The sequence below is a fragment of the Trichoderma camerunense genome (genome assembly GCF_050948025.1).
Source record: "Trichoderma camerunense strain CBS 138272 chromosome Unknown V8C40scaffold_35, whole genome shotgun sequence".
Taxonomy (NCBI): Eukaryota; Fungi; Ascomycota; class Sordariomycetes; order Hypocreales; family Hypocreaceae; genus Trichoderma; species Trichoderma camerunense.
In genome coordinates this window covers 24963-40488 of record NW_028145335.1, presented here as the reverse complement: position 1 = coordinate 40488, position 15526 = coordinate 24963, and the positions used below count along the sequence as shown (strand labels likewise).

Sequence of the window (15526 nt, the reverse complement as noted above, 5' to 3'; positions counted from 1 at the left end):
ACACCTACTGCATCTCTTGGCTGCGGCCATGGTTGGCCAGCCGCCCAAACGGGCTGGCTCTATGCGATACACGGCCGAGACAAAACTGTCGCCGGCACCCCCTTGCGTGTTCTCTTTGTCTCGACGGAGTATCTACTCTTCTTCTCTTTCGTCTGATTCGCGCCTGCAACGGTGGCTATTTTACTCGTTCTGCTGCCACGTTGCGTTGCTAATAAGGATTTGCGAATGAGATGTCTGGGCAACCTAGGGGTCCGACAGACAGATATCAGATCCGTTGTCTTGCCCATCCACGCTCCCGTTCGTTGCTGGTTCTCTTCCGGAGCCGCAGCCGTCGGTGCCCCCCTTGCTTGTACATTTCGTCAGCAGTGCCATCGTATGTACAGTACCATACACATTCTCTTGTGCCCATCACCAGTGCTCGTATATTTTGCACGGGTATACTCCGTACTCCGTACAAGCAGCAGAATGGCGGCGTCCTCCGTGCTCCGTAATCGTGCAGCGACATGCCATGCCATGCACCAAGTCGTCACCCCGCCTGGACTGGACAGATGTCGAGAACGCGGCATTACTCCGTGTCGCATGCCTTGGTACATGCTCGTACATTAGCCTTGTTGGAGATGCATCCATGCACAGGCTTCGTGAAGATTGATGAATCTGGCAGCGTGTCCTGTGCTTGACCGTGCCCAGACCTTCGGAGAATTCTTGTTTGTCTTTGTCTTGTTGCTTCTTCTTCTCTTCTGTCGTCTTGTCCCGTCCACGTCCTCTCTCTTCCTCTCTTCTCTTCACCTCTCTTCTTCTTTCCTCTTGTCAAACTTGCCTTGCTTCATCCTCTTCTCCTTTCTTTTTACGTGTCTCAAAAGTCATGCGTTCAAAAGCCAACAAGGAGGCGTTGCATGGCTGCCTCGGCGCTGCTTCCGGGGCGCTGCCTGAGCTGATCTCCGTTCTCGGGGCACTGCAGTCTCGACCGGTATCGCTAACCTGCAGTCAGCCCACCTGCCAAGGCACCCCCTCACCGAGGTACCTACGGCCACACCTAAATTGAGTCCCTTTTGCTAGTACCGACCCCTCATTTTACTAGCACGCACAATCACAAACTACCTACCCTCCCAACGGAGATGATGTATCCACCGCTGCAGAGTACCCAGCTCAACTTGCACAGATACCTGCTAGTACAAGTTCCCCCCCTCCAGTGAATCATCATCAACCATCAACCATGGCTTCATGAATCCCAAAATCACTCCACGCACGCCCGGGATTACGCAACTTCCCACACCACCTCACACCACCCCAGTTCCAGCCAGTTCCACGCCACGGCCAGCGCTGTCCATTAATATCCAGATGCTGATCTCCTCCTTCCCTTTTGCTACTATTACATGCCACCAACCTCATTTCTCGCCAAAAGATACTCGACAGCCAACTTTTCCCTCTTCCGACTTAGTCAAGCAAAGCCAACCAAACGAAACGAACGCTACTGTATCCTCGACGCTCTTCTCCGTGCCCGACGATACCGTTCCCGCCCTGTGTCCGTGTCTGTTTCTGCTCTATTCTGTGTCTGTTCATTACTGTACACATTACACAAGACAGAACAGGCCCCCCCAGACAGTTCAAACTCGCTCCATCTGGGACCATCTATATAAGCATCCTCCACGTGCCGCCATCCCCTCTTTTCGCCTCTCAACTCTACTCTCTCTCTTCTTCTCTCTTCTCTCTTCTCTTTTTCCTTCTTCTTCTTCCTATCTACACATCGCCAACGGCATCATCGTCGTCTCTCTCCTTTGTCGCACACGTCATCCCCGCGGGCAATTCTGCGGTTCCCCTCAAATATCGTCGTCCAACCGCCCACCACGGACAATCCATCCAAACCACGGACAAACGACTCGCAAAACCACCGCCCTAGGCTTCCCGTCACCACCAAACCACCATCACCCGCCGTCTCTTTTCCTGCTGCTTCCCTCCGTCTCACTGCCTTTATACCTTCTCTGTTCATATTCCTCGGCTCTCAGACTTTATTTCTTCTCTCCACCCCTCCATACAACAAATACAACAGAGCAATGTCCGACACAAACGGCCCCGGTCCCGGCTCCGGCCACCGCCGCAGCTCAATCACCCAGGCTGCCTTGTCCAACTTGTTCCAGCGAGGGCCGTCGAATGGCTCAAGCGGACCTCCCTTCCCCAGCAACGGCAATGCGGACTCGCAGAGACGGCGCCTGTCAATCACCACCATTGGTCTCTCTGGCACCTCTCCCTCAAACAACTCCTCCTTCATGCGACGTGGCAGCATGTCCACCAACTCGAATAATTCGGATTCCATTGACGAGAACGTCATTGAGGACGAAGATGCCTTCAACGGCCCTAGAACGGCCCCGACTACGCCTTTTGTTCGCCACATGAGTTTTGGAGGCAACAATGCCATGAGAAACTTGCGCACAGGAAGCAGCCCCGGAAATGGTAAATCCCCAAAGTCTCCTCCCCCGTCATCCCTCGGACGCAACCAGGGTGGTCATGGGGACCAGTGGACACCGTTGATGTCCCAATCCTACCCGCATCAGCGTCAGGTTTCCATATCTGGCGCCTGGCCCGCGGTCGGAGTCGGACGCCGGTCCAGCCTTCACGGGCCCCCATCCGCTCATCCTCAGGCAAGCAACGTCCAGCATCCAAGAGTCTCTTCTGACAATCCCCTTTCTCGAACAGACCAGTTTGGCTTCAATTGGTCCGAACAGCTTAGATCCCGCGCCGAGAGCTCCGTCACCGGGGCTCGCCCCTCCTTTTCCTTCCAGGGCACCGGTTCCCACTCTCCACCGAGAGCAATGCCAAACCATGACCGCTCAAAGTCCATCTCCGACATGCCACAGCCTCCCGCACAGGCAGCCTCTGTTAAGCCCAAGCAGCCGGAACGCCCCAAGCCCGATGCTTTCCAGGAGAGAATCCTCAAGGGCGACTTTTACATGGACTGAGCATGTCAAGTCCACTGCACTTCCACGGCTACTGCTATGACTATAATCGCCACTGGAAGCTGCAAAAGTACTGCTTGGTCCATTCATGACTGCATTGCGTTCTGCTTGTCTTCGCGCTGGCATATTCTTGCGCCATTCAGCTCCTCTTTAGCGACCTTTCGATTATTACTGCGTCAGAGTTCCGTGCTTTTACCGGCGTCTGGTTCTGTTATTCGTTTTTGTACGATTTGAGGCTACTTATGCCGCTGATTTATTAACTCAGCGGCTGTACACTTTTGTGCACCGCAGTTGATGTTGACTCGATTGGAACGAACCACAAAAAAAAATTCATAAAACAGACACATCGTACGAGTACGATGCAGGAAAAAAGAGCCAACTGATCAGATGCACAATTTTGCTAATTTGCGTGGGGGATTTCCGTGACACCGCAGTGGATGCGTCGGATTTTTGACATTTTCGTCACCAGTTAACTACCATGGGAGATGGGACAAGGGACAAGGGACACAAGGATAAGCTGGGGCTTATTTTTCAATCTCATGTATAACTATCAGATTTGAACGGGAGAGGGGAGACAAATTGGCACACAAAAGCCAAAGAATGAATTACGAGCTGCAGGACAAGGCTTCTGGCATTGTCTGACTGACAATGTGCTGGCGTCGGCGTTGCTGGTTTTTAGCGATGGGAAATGGCCACCTCTGGGAACTGGGAGAGCATCCTGGCCATATGATTTTCAAACTGAGAAAGATTGCTTTTATCTAGCTTGTTATTTTGATAGGACAACTTGAAATGGAAACATATTCTAGAATACACGGGGACAATTCACGTGTGATCGATTTGTTGTGCAAGACTCTTTGGACTTCTAGTAGCCAGTAATAAACACTTATACAGATTATGCGTTGTAAATACATAATATACAATTGCTCATTTGGCACAGTAGTAGTTGGATAACGAAAGATGGGTATTTTGATCATTAAAAAAAAGAAGAAAAGACAGACAAACATGGCAAAACACCGCTTCCATCCTTATATAAAACTAGCCAATTCAGTCCAGTCCGGTCCAATCCCGTCAAGGTATTCCAATAACACATGGCTCTGTCGGATTCACCCACCAGGGAATCCGCAAGACGTAAGGACAATAATCCAAAAAGAAAATCCATAAAACAGTTCCTTTCCAAAAGAATATCTTTGGAAAAGAGGGTTTTGATCTAGCATTACTGCCAGTCATATATATCCCATATAGATAAGCACCATATTTTCAATGTCCATAGATATCACTCTTCTCCCTCCCCCTTTTCTTCTCAAACCTTCTAATTGGATAAAATCAAAAGGGGAATAGGTTCGGATCCGGCAGTCCCTGGAAAGCATCCGTAAACCAAGGCTCGTTCATGACAATCTTTGCTCCGCTCTCATACATGTCTGATAAATCTGAAGCCGCGAGATTCAAGCCCTCAATGTCGAAATTCGTCGGCATGGAATCTACGCTCAAGTCCGTGGGAACCATGGGCTGGGCGGCAGACATCCAGGGCGGGAAAGCCGGCGCCATGGCGGAATCGAGATCCGTGGACGAGGGGGAAGGGCCCGGGATTTGTTGTTGTTGCTGCTGCTGCGGCATGGAGGAGGAGGCGTTGGACACGGACGCGGGCGGTGTGCCGGTCGAGGAGACGGAGTCGTGGAAGAAGGGCTGGGGGTGATGTCTGTTGGCGCCGTTGAGGCCGGCGAAGATGTGGGCTGCGGCACCACCACTGCCGTCTCGGCCAGTGGTTGCGACTTCGGAGAGGAGCTGGAGCGGGGTGTTGACGTTTTGTTGTCGAGATTGCTGCTGGGGCGGCTGTAGTTGTTGTTGCTGTTGCTGCTGCTGCTGCTGTTGTTGTAATTGTTGTTGTAACTGCTGCTGCTGTTGCGTCCCCTGAGCTGTGTACTGTTGCTGCTGTTGTTGCTTCTGTTGTGACGATGATGAACAGGGGGCATCACCATCTTCAGAAGATCCTGTTCCACCGCCACCACCTCCTTCTTTGCCTTGCTTGAAGAACCAGCTACGGAGCATAGCTAGAACGACCAGAAACTTGGCAGCAGGACGACACTTGTTGTCTGCGGCCGTGGCCCGAAACTTGTCGAGCAAGGCCTCGAGGTAGTACTCGACACGCATATTGTCCTTGTGAATGACCTTGCCCATTTCCGAGCCCGGGCTCGACGCAGAAAAGTACATCTTGATGAGGATGACGACTCCGTAAGCGACTCGCATGAAGTTGAAGACGGGCAGGCAGCGGATGCTGAGGACGTCCATGGATAAAAAGGTGTTGAAGATGCCGTCGATGGCGGTGAGACATGCTGAAAGGGCGTTGATGTGGGCTGCGGATAAGGGCTCGGAGTTGACGATGCCGTCTTTGAGGGCGTCGGTGTTGAAGGGGGGTCGCCACTGGTCCGACATGGTATCGGAGTGAAGGGCCATTTCATGCATGTAGAGGTTGACTACATTAAAGTTCAATCGAAGAGTATCTTGAACATTGTTAGCAAGCATAACCATAGAAACAGGATCATATAGTAAAACTCACGCTGCATCAAATTCTTGGGAATCGACGCAATGTACTTGTCGAGGTCCCTCTCCAAGGCCCTCAACGCATACTGCGTCCTGGCATCCGTGATATTCACCAGGGTCGACGGGTCGTCCAGCGAAAACTGCGAGCCCACCTCCTCGGCCAGGCGGTGCGTCCACACCAAGTGGCAAAAGTACTTGTCTGTGGGCGCGGCGTCGGGCGACGTCTCGAGAATCTCCAGGCACTCGGTCATGAAGGGCGTCCAGCGGATGAGGTTGGGACGGTGCAGTGACATGGACGTGTTGAGGGCGAGGAAGAAGCACGTCAGCCAGGTTCGACGACACTCGATGCTGGAGGAATCGGGAGGTGGATTGCGGCGAAAGGGAGGAGGGCCGCGTCTCGAGCCGCCTTTTCTGCCCAAGCCGATGTCGATGGCCATGACGGCGGCAATGTGGATGAGCTGGTAGAACTTGAGCTCCTCAAAGTGCTCGGGCGGCCAGTACCAGATGACGGCGACGTGGATGGCCTGGACCAGCTCGAGGTTCTTCTCGCCCGTGACAATGACCTTTTCGGCAAACAGCTGCATCAGCTCCTTTTGCAGGACGCGCTGCAGCGAGTGGTTCTCGCCCGTGGCCGCCGCCATGATGGCCAGGAACAGCGTGGGCTTGGTCTTGCGCAGCTCCATGACGGTGGCGCTGTGCGGGAACACGACGGCCGGCAGATGTCGCACCATGTGCTCCTTGTACTTGTTGAACAGCCCCGTGGCATGTTCCATCGTGATGAGGCCGCGGTCGACAATGTCGCCTTCGGTGGGCCTGGAGAAGCCAGACCAGCTCGTCGACGGCGTCAGGGCTTTGTGACTGTGGTCGTCGGGTCCGAGGGTATTATCACGGTCGGCTGTTGCTTTTCGCTTTTGGCCGGCCATGACGATGGGCGGTTGGAAACTCGAGACGTCGTCTTGTGGTGTTCGCGTGGGCGGTGTCGATGCCGATTGCATCAGCGGTGATGCCTCCATGCCTCCCCACGGCCTGACCGTCCCTGCCACTGCCGGATTGACCCATCCTCCTCCTCCTCCTCCTCCCGCTTGATATCCGCCCGTGGAAGAGTCCGACTGGTGTTGTCGATGCTGTGATTGAGGATGAGGCTGCGATTGAGGCTGTCCAACCAGCGGGTTGAGGCCAGGCACAGGCACGCCGGCCCTTGCGTGGAGGCTCGCCGTCAGGGCGTCAATCTTCTTCTCCAGCTCCGACACGCGGCTGTCCGTCTTCTTCTGGCGCTTTCTGGTAGGCACGGTGACGATGCAGCTGCGGCCAGCCTTGCGGCATCGCTTGCAGGGCTCGCCGTCGACGGGATCCGGTTCGCAGCGCACTTTGAGCCCGCGACAGGCCTCGCAAGCTCTCGATTTCTTTGCATCGGCGGCTGCTTGTGCTGCTGCGTCAGCGTCTCCTCCCGCAGCTCCTCCAGCATCAACACCAGCTCCTCCTCCTCCTCCTCCAGCTCCAGCTCCAGATCCAGATCCCGCATAATCCGCCTGGTGATACTGCGGCGTGCTGCCCACCGTCGACGGCGTGTCGGCATTGTCTCGACCGCGAACCAACGAAGCGCTCGACAGCTGCCCAGCCGGACTCGGAGTCGAGTTGCTCACCCCGGTCGCCTCGCCATCACCACCAGGCCGCAACCGAGGATCGAGGTCCATCCAAAGAGAAAAGAAGAAAAAAGAAGAAGAAGAGGAAAAAGAAAAAAAGAAGAAGAGTAATCCACACGACACACACACACACTGACACTGACACGCACGATTCGGAACTCCGATGGGCGGTTTCGATTTCTGGAATAGGCTATCCTGGGCCAAATGTCTGGTGGAAATGGCTATGGGAAGTTGGGTGAAAACGGCGATTCAGCCGCCGAGTTTCCGACGCGTTGGCACCGACTCGCCGACTTTTTTTTTCTTTTTTCTTTTTTTATTCTAAAATTTGGCTGGGTTTAAAGGCAGAGAGAGGACATGGGACGGGTTATGTAAGCGAGGCTTGGACTGTAAAAGCCGCAGGAGTTTAGGGGATGAAAGAAGAGAGAACAGAAGAGACACTTTTTTCAATACACAACAGGAAAACAATTCACACGCTCTCTCTCCTCTAGGACCAACCAATTGGAGGAGGGGGAGAAGACTGACCGAAAAAGTTCAGTCAGGGGAAAAGGAGGAACAAAGAAACCGAGGCTTAGAAGGATGAAGGAAGCAGAAAAAGTGGCTCAGCTACAACAGAAAATATGACGGGCAGCTTCACAGACCGCAGGAGAGAGAAGAAGAGAAGCAAGAAACAGGTTCTTTGCATCATCAACAAGCCACACGTGCCACCCTGAAATCAGACCAGGACAATCAGGATAATCCCTCGCTATGCAAATTAGAATAGTCTTTAAGAATCAATTCATAATTGGATGTTTAAAATAATAAAAAAGGAGCACATGCATTGGCCCGCTTGTTCCGCGGACTTTATTCCAGTAACTGCAATCAGTCCAATCCTATATAGGTATACAATACATCATCACCGGTCTCGAACGATGTTTCGCTCAACTCTTTCATTCAATCAGCCCGCCTTAAATCCAAACCAGTAACCCCCAAGAAAACTTAACTTCCGGTACTGCCGACCGAACGGAGACACAGCCTAAAATCCTGAACGGCCGATTCGATTACCGCCGGCCTCTAGCTTCTAAACCTTTTACCCCTTTGGTCGCGGGAATTTCTTTCCGTTGGGTAACATGCATGTAAGACGCAGCAGTCCCTAGTCTGGGGTATTTGCTGCTATTACTCCGTGTTCCGTGCTTTCTATACCTATTATATAACTCTGTAACTATTAATATTGATCCGTGCCATCCATACAAGCTCGCGTGTGCAGAATATATGCCTCACTCACGTCTTTCAGCTTTGTCTCTCCCCCATGATCGACGTCACGAGCTACATTAGGTAGGTAGTATGTAATGTGCAGTAACAAGATTGATGATTACCATTTACAGCATTATCCGGTAGTAATATTCAGAAACGTTGGTTCATATAAGCGTGTGATGAAAATAATAGTTTGTAGTCTTGTAGTTTGTAGTAGCCATTCGTTTATTAGGCTCGCCCCCTAGATTCCGCCATGCAACTACTTCCATGCTGTCTGTATGTTATCAACAGGCAAAAAAACGGCCTCATCTCTTCAGGAAGGGCATGAGAAATAAAAAAACAACTAGACGATTAAAAATATCGTCAGACCCCTCCCAAAAATAAAATAAAAGCTCAGCATAAACTCCACGACTGGTTCCTCCCAGTCAAGCCGCCTCAAATCACGCGTTACAGTATAAAACCCGTACAGCAAAATACCCATGCCATTTTAGACTGCAACATATATATACACACAGGGCCAATGGATTGATTGCCTTGGAAAATAGTAAATGTCTCTCATGTCTGATCCATTCATGGTATGCTTCAGGGGTCAAAAAAAGAGAAACTGGGGGAAATAAAAATTAACAACACGCAGAAAAATAAAAAGAAGCATTGGGATTATGCCATTCCCGACTTTAGTTTAGACATTTTGTTCCAGCTTTGTCGCAGTATATAGTTGTAAACACCATTCACGGTGAGAAAGAAAGAGTGAGAAAAAAAGAACGAAATTGAAGCTGAAAATTGACGTTGGTATCATCGCTATGATTGAACAGAGGGGGTATGTCCTGCATGCGAAATAATAATGATATAATAACAATTAAATCAATCCAAAAAAGAAGAAACATTGAACCTCTTTTTGAAAAATGGAAAAAATCTTTAATCGGCAAGTATTACGTTTAGAAATGCGCCTCTTCGCGTAGGCGACTCTTGGATCCTTGTTGATGCTGCAAGCCCGACGAGCCACCCATCATGATGGCACTCTCTCGGCGTCTAGACATATTCCCCTGATCATACGCAGCAAGATTGCCGTTTTGGTCCTCTGCCGTCACGGGGAGAAGAGACTGTTCGTATGCCGGGCTGGCTCGGTGAGGCGGTTGCGAAACTGGACCGTCTGACGACCCGGCGCCAGTATTGTGTATTGGCTGAGAGACTGATCTAGGGCTCTGGTGAAGCATATAAGAAGGCTCGTAGCTATGGCGAGCTGCCCCGGTCGGGGTGGGAGACCCTCGCGCCGCATTCAGGTTCTGCAATAGAGGAGGCGTCGGTGTTGATCTCGCTGGGTCTCGGATGGATTCCGGCCATCCTTGATGGCGCGGAGAGGCGCTCCCGGATGATGTTGATGGACGACCTGGCGGTGGATCAAAGCGCCCGACAGAGTCCGATCGACCATGGCTGCCCGTCTCAGAGATGGGGGAAGGCAGCTCGTACTCTTCAGGGTCGACTCCGAAAATGGCTTCGTAGTTCTGGAGGAACATGGCAAAGACGGGCGCCGGGATGTTGAGCGTCGGTGAAAAGACGATGCCCACGTTTCGCACCGTCATCTTGTTAATGTCCGAGTTGTTGATGATTCTAATGAGGAATGCAATCAGGTACTTGAGCAGCGTTGCGTTAGCCTGGGGCAGCCGCAGTGATAGCTCGTTGAGGGCCGCCATCTTTTCGTCCTTGTCGGTAATCTCCGTCGTGATCGACATGAATTCCAAGTGAAGATCTCTCGTCAGTATGCTTGTGGGCAGCTCTCGCAGATACAACTTCAGGAGAGACGCCACGGCGTGTATGTCGTAATAATGCTCGTCAGTGACCAGGTTGATGTCGCCTTCGTTGTTGAAGCGCTCGCGAAGCTGTTTGATGACGACATTCGAACCACTAAGCCGGAAAATGCCCTCTTCGAAAATTGCGTTTTGAGCCTCCAAATACTGGATGCAGCGGTAGACAACTGACGGTAGGGGCACGTCGACGTCCACGGGGGGGTTATACCGCACAGCCTCAGCCAGAGGCGCGCCGAAAACGTGGCGAACTGGGCCGTGGTAGCCATTCTGTGGCGGAGTTGCTCCAGACCCGCCCTCGCTGCCTCCAAACAAGGAATCCTGTCCGTCAGACGAAGTGCGCGCCTTGGGTCCAAACCCAAAGAAACTTCGCTTCCTCTGCTTCTTCTCATCATGCGAGGGGGCCGGTGCCGGAGGTGGTGCTGTCAGGCCAATTCTGCTTCCCCACGAGGAAGCATCCGAAATCACCTGAGGGTCCTTTGGCCCAGAAATGATCTTCGAGTGCGAGTCCGCATGGTGATGGTCGCTTTGGCTGCCGGATGTCTTTGGTCGGTTTCCATGGTTGCCCTGGTGCGGAGCGTCTCCAGCGTGGGTAGAGTCGTATCTCACTCCAATCAGCGTGTCTGAGCCCGACGTCTGATGTTGTTGGTTCGCTTTGCCTCCCTTCTTGGCTTTGTTGATCTGGTCTCCAGATGTCTGACGGTCGTGAACAGGCCTTGTGGCTGGCGGTTCATCCTCAGGATCTCGGTAGTCTATCCACTGCAGCAAGTTCTCCACCCAAATGTCTCTTTCTCTGTCACTCTCCGCACACAGCACGTGCTTGACATGGTTGCTAGAGTCTTTCTTCTTGGGCTCGAGAATGAGAAAGGCGTGGCGATATTGGCTATCAAGCTCCTCGTCGTTGCTGTGGGCTGTCGGGGTGCTGGCTTCGTTGTTTTGAGATTGCTTGCCGATCTGAGCATTTTGAAGCTTGATAGTGCCGAGATGAGCGCCACCAGGAGTCTCATAGTATTTCAAAAGAGGACCGTTGAGAATGAAGAAGCGCGATTTCCATCCGCCAAAGTTTTTGCCCTTCTTGGTAAGATAACCGTTGCGAGTGGGTCGACCATCCGATCGAATCGATGCGTTGTCCTCCTTGGGTTTGTACATTTGGCCAGTCTCATCAGCATTGGGAGGCAGGGTATGGTTAGAGAGATATTTGCAAAGCTCTAGAGCTGCGTTAGTGTCAAGGGGAGTGTTCAAAAGCTCATCCATGTACTGGTCCAAGACGGCTCTTCGGGCATCAATCTTGGCAGGCGCATGTCCAGTAAACAATGACCTGTCTGGAGTCTTGGCTGTAAAAGCAGGACACTGCTTCAGTCGCGAGTCCAACTTGGCTAGAGACGCAGAGTCCTTCTCCACGCGCCAAAGCTCGCCTCCGTCAGCCCGCGAAATGATGGCCAGCGTAAAGACCGGGTCTTCCTCGAGCTGGGTCAACGACAATAGACTTGCTCTGGACGGCTTCATGCGGGACGACGCGACTCTTATGGCGATGGAAGGCAACGCGTTTGGCGGCAGCAGCAGATCGGGGTATTCGTCAGTCACCAGCCCTCTGAAGATGGCAGTTCGTTCCACCGGACTTGAAGCGCCCTTGGAGTAGTCGCCAGCCTCCATGGCCCTCTTGAGAGGGTTTCCATCACTCAATGATGCGGTGGGCGGTACAATCATGGGCGTACCAGGCGGCATGGGAATCGGTTGTCGTGGAGGCCGTGGTGATAACGGACCGCCCCTTGGCGACATTGGAGGATTGCCAAGCGTCATTTTGGGGTTTCCAAATGGCCTGGGGCTAGCAGGCAAACCAGGGCTGAGAATGGGAGCAGTCAACTCTCGAGGTCTGGTCCCATTCAGAACCGCATCCAGAGATGCGGGTGGCATCCCAGGCTGCAAGCTGGCGGGCACAGTGGAAGGGCTGGGGGCTTCTGCCATTCCAGCCTCGGCCATTTTGGATGCGCTCCGCACTTCAACCTCCTGAACAGCCAAAACTTCGCGCTCACGATCGTCTTCCTCGCGCGTTCGTCGGCGGCCGCGGCTCTCGGGAATAATCTCATCCACTTCTAAAACGTCGTCGTAGTCGGAATCAGAGTCTTCAATGGTGGGAGAGTCAAGCTGGCGCCGGATCTCCTGCCGGAGCTGAAGAGGCGCAGGGGGAGGCTTCCGTGGTGGCGAAGGGAACTTGCCAATGCCTTCGTCCGGCTGTGGTGTGGGCTCCATGATGGTCACTGTCGGAGGGGCATTGGCGGCGGGAGGTTTAGGCGGCGGCTTATTGGGCGGGTGGCTTGGCAGGCTGCGCGACGGAGGTAGGGAGGCATTGTATGGCATCTCATTCAGCTGCTCACTGTTCCTTTCTCTCCGCGCCTGGTCTGCGGCTTGCTCTTCCGCGTCGTGGTCATAATGATCCAGAGCAAATTCCTGGGGTTTGGGCATCTCCTCTGAAGGATCCAACAGCTCGGCCACAGCCGAAGGGGGTGCGTGTGATCGGTCTGCCGGAGGGGTGATTGGATAGGGAGCTAGAGCCATGTCCACCGGCGAGCCCAATTGGCCCTCAGAGTCCAGCTTTGGGGTGTTGGGCAAAGGCACCACTGGCTCCTTTGGTGAATCGACTTCCTGGCGTAGTAGGCGTGCATCGTTGTGCGCGTCTGAATTCTTTTCATCCTCTTGGCTGCCTGGCGGCTTTACTACCAAGGGACTCGCCATTAGCTCCTTTACTTTTTTCCTGTACTTTTCCTTGTCCTTCAGGGCTGCCTCCAAATCTTTATTCAACCCCAAGATCATGGCCCTCTGCTTGTCAACCAGGCGCCATAGCTGGCTGTTTTGCTGTGCCTGAGATTGCTTCTCTTTGAGCAGATACTGAATGACGGCCTCGGGGCTGCCGGCGGTTTGTATTAATTTTGCAATTTCTTCCGATTTGGCCTGGTTATTAGAGGTATTATTCGCTTGCGCGCTTGAGGAGATGGCGGAGATGGCACTGTCAATGGAAGAATTGCGAGGCAGGCCGGTGGTAGGACCGCTGGGCGCGGTGGATGTCGTCGGACTGGCCATGGCTGAGGTGGGTGCCTTGCTCGACGAGCCTTCAACAGGCTTTGGAATCACAGGCTGGCGGACGCTGTGAGTATCATTCGGGGCGGCGTGAGGGTCTGGTCTAGAATGCAGCGCGGGTTAGAACGTGCCCCCAATCTCAATGAGCATTTGATGGCAGGCCATGCTCTTCTTTGTTTGTTTGTCTGTCAATCTCCTCCACCACTTTTTCTTTCTTTCTTTCTATTTCGTCTAAATTAAATAAATTGGGGGGCCATAGCCATATGATGGTAACGCACCTTGGGCGCTCCTCGTCTGGGCTGGAGGGGTTGGACGAGTCGGAGTAGAAGGTAGTGTGCCCACCCGCAGAAGATGGGGTCGTATTGCTATTAGATCGCGTGTCAATGGGCGGCGGGCGTCTCTGGCTCGTGGCGGTACCGGGCCAAGGAGGACTCGGGGTGGTCAGCGAGGACGCTGTGTAGCTCGGCGACGACAGCGGGCTGGGTATGGATGGGCGTGAGGATCTGTGGTTGCGTCGGAGGCGGGCATCAGCATAAGCAAAAGCAATGACAAAGGCAAAGACGAAGGCAAAAGCAAAAGCAAAAAGCAACCAAACAGCGACGACGGTGCAGAGCAGAGCAAAGCAAAGCAAAGCAGAGTAGAGCCGAGGCAGGTCAAGTCAAGCCAAGCAAAAGACAAAACAAAGAACGAAATGGGCTTGAAAGGTAATGAGTGTCAAGGGTAATTCCGTACTCCGTGGCACCGGGCAATCGCAATGAGGATGGTATGGTAAGCGGCAAGATGAAACCGGGGGGTCCAAATATAGACGGGGCAACCTTGCGCAACGTCGAAGCGGCGATTCACCGCGGCGGGTAGGGGTCAGGGGGCAAGGTGAGAGAGAGATGAAAGCAGTAAAGAGGAAGACTGTGCAGAAGCATCAAGTGGCAGACGGCGGGCAGAGCTTCTTCTTTGCAGCGGTGGTGAAGTCCGGCACTACTGTAGAGTAGAGCTCTCCCCAGAAGAAGCAGAAGCAGAAGCCCGTTCCGAGAACCAACAACAGCCGTTGGGTTGGACAGCAGCCAGGCAGGGCAGAGCGAAAGTGACACTGTTCGCTGTGGTTTTGGGTTGGGATGAAGGGCAGGGAAAGGCGGGCTAGCGAAAGAAGCACAGACGACGGCTTCTGGGCTTCTGAGGCTAGCGAGGCCAGGGGGGGTCGGTCGCTTCTTTGGCCTTTGATCCTTGGATTTCGCTGCTTGCTCACCTGGTTGTGATTGAGGCCGGCGCCCTGCCGGGAAACGAGCTGGGCGACGTCGACATGGCTGGCGATTTTGATTTGGGGGGGTTTGATTTGATTTGATTGTCGGGGAGTCAGGCACAGGTACGGGTATGAATATCAGCAAGGATGGGCCGTTGTTAGGCTGGGCGCGAGAGAGGGCTGCGGTTCGGTGCGATTCGATTCGTTCGATTCGTCAGCGCCAAATGATAGTAATGCCAATGTATGTAGATTGCAAAATGCCAATCAATGCCGGTGTCAAATCAATATCGGTGCCAAATGCCAGATGGGCGAAATGGGCGTCGAAACCCCTGTCAAGCCCTGTGATGTCCTGTGCTATCCACCACGGCCGTCCGTCGCAAGGCAAGCTGAAAATGATGGAATTAGTGTGTCTTGTCTTGCGTCTGCGACTCGTGCCGGGAGCTCGTGCCCACGCCAGAGTTGCAGAGCAGAGCAGCGATACGACGGATATGCAAATATGCAATGCAATAGGGACGCAACAGTTAGTAGATGGCGTGCCTGCGTGGGGAGCAAATTGCAGGTGGAGGGCGGCTGTCTGAGCTTCTGCCGGCTGTGCTTCGCTTCACCCTTGATCCGCGCTGCATGCACGTCTAAGTACCGTGAAGCCAAGTGTGGAGGCGAGCAAGACACAGAGAGAAGAAGCGCTGTGACCAGGTCCTGATCCAGGTCCAGGCACCAGGGGGGGAGGGGAAGAAGAGGAGGATGGATATGGATTCTGGATATGGAGCATGTAACGAGCACTAATAAAGGCCAGCCGGTGCTCCGTTATTATGAGGTCAGACTGCCGGGTTGTTGGATGTTGTTTCTTTCTTCTTCCTTTTTTTCCCTTCGTCTTCCTTTGTTCTTTTTCTTCACCTGGGGGTCTTTCGCTTCTTTTCGTCTTTCGCGGGGGCTTCGATCCCGGCTTTCCTTTTTTTCTCGTCTCCGCCAAATGCAAAGATCAACCCACCGGATGCTGGGCGATGAACGACGGCGATGTCGATCGACCCTTGGGTGATCGGCCCTCGAGCCCAA

General features: G+C 53.3%; 3 protein-coding genes across 3 annotated transcripts; 1 reads left to right on the top strand and 2 right to left on the bottom strand.

Moving 5' to 3' along the window:
* The first annotated feature begins 1379 nt into the window (after positions 1 to 1379).
* V8C40DRAFT_259378 (uncharacterized protein) lies at positions 1380 to 2963 on the top strand. Its single transcript, XM_083218959.1, has one exon. It carries the CDS (start codon positions 2052 to 2054, stop codon positions 2952 to 2954), a length of 903 nt encoding a protein of 300 aa, XP_083067077.1. The 5' UTR covers positions 1380 to 2051; the 3' UTR covers positions 2955 to 2963.
* Positions 2964 to 4114: 1151 nt separating this feature from the next.
* V8C40DRAFT_154511 (uncharacterized protein) lies at positions 4115 to 7916 on the bottom strand. Its single transcript, XM_083211351.1, has 2 exons — positions 5506 to 7916; positions 4115 to 5449 (listed from the first exon to the last, which is right to left on the bottom strand). Exons 1-2 carry the CDS (start codon positions 7181 to 7183, stop codon positions 4275 to 4277), a joined length of 2853 nt encoding a protein of 950 aa, XP_083067076.1. The 5' UTR covers positions 7184 to 7916; the 3' UTR covers positions 4115 to 4274.
* A 956-nt stretch (positions 7917 to 8872) lies between these two features.
* V8C40DRAFT_154459 (GTPase-activating protein BEM3) lies at positions 8873 to 14656 on the bottom strand. Its single transcript, XM_083211350.1, has 3 exons — positions 14480 to 14656; positions 13518 to 13742; positions 8873 to 13342 (listed from the first exon to the last, which is right to left on the bottom strand). Exons 1-3 carry the CDS (start codon positions 14533 to 14535, stop codon positions 9298 to 9300), a joined length of 4326 nt encoding a protein of 1441 aa, XP_083067075.1. The 5' UTR covers positions 14536 to 14656; the 3' UTR covers positions 8873 to 9297.
* Between the last annotated feature and the right edge of the window lie 870 nt (positions 14657 to 15526).

Coding starts and splice junctions, on each gene's coding strand:
- V8C40DRAFT_259378 (XM_083218959.1), top strand. CDS start 2,052: ATGTCCGACACAAACGGCCCCGGTCCCGGCTCCGGCCACCGCCGCAGC.
- V8C40DRAFT_154511 (XM_083211351.1), bottom strand. CDS start 7,183: ATGGACCTCGATCCTCGGTTGCGGCCTGGTGGTGATGGCGAGGCGACC. Junction 5,450..5,505: donor TCCCAAGAATTTGATGCAGC/GTGAGTTTTACT, acceptor ACAATGTTCAAG/ATACTCTTCGATTGAACTTT.
- V8C40DRAFT_154459 (XM_083211350.1), bottom strand. CDS start 14,535: ATGTCGACGTCGCCCAGCTCGTTTCCCGGCAGGGCGCCGGCCTCAATC. Junction 13,743..14,479: donor CCGGCCTCAATCACAACCAG/GTGAGCAAGCAG, acceptor ACGCAACCACAG/ATCCTCACGCCCATCCATAC. Junction 13,343..13,517: donor CCAGACGAGGAGCGCCCAAG/GTGCGTTACCAT, acceptor GCTGCATTCTAG/ACCAGACCCTCACGCCGCCC.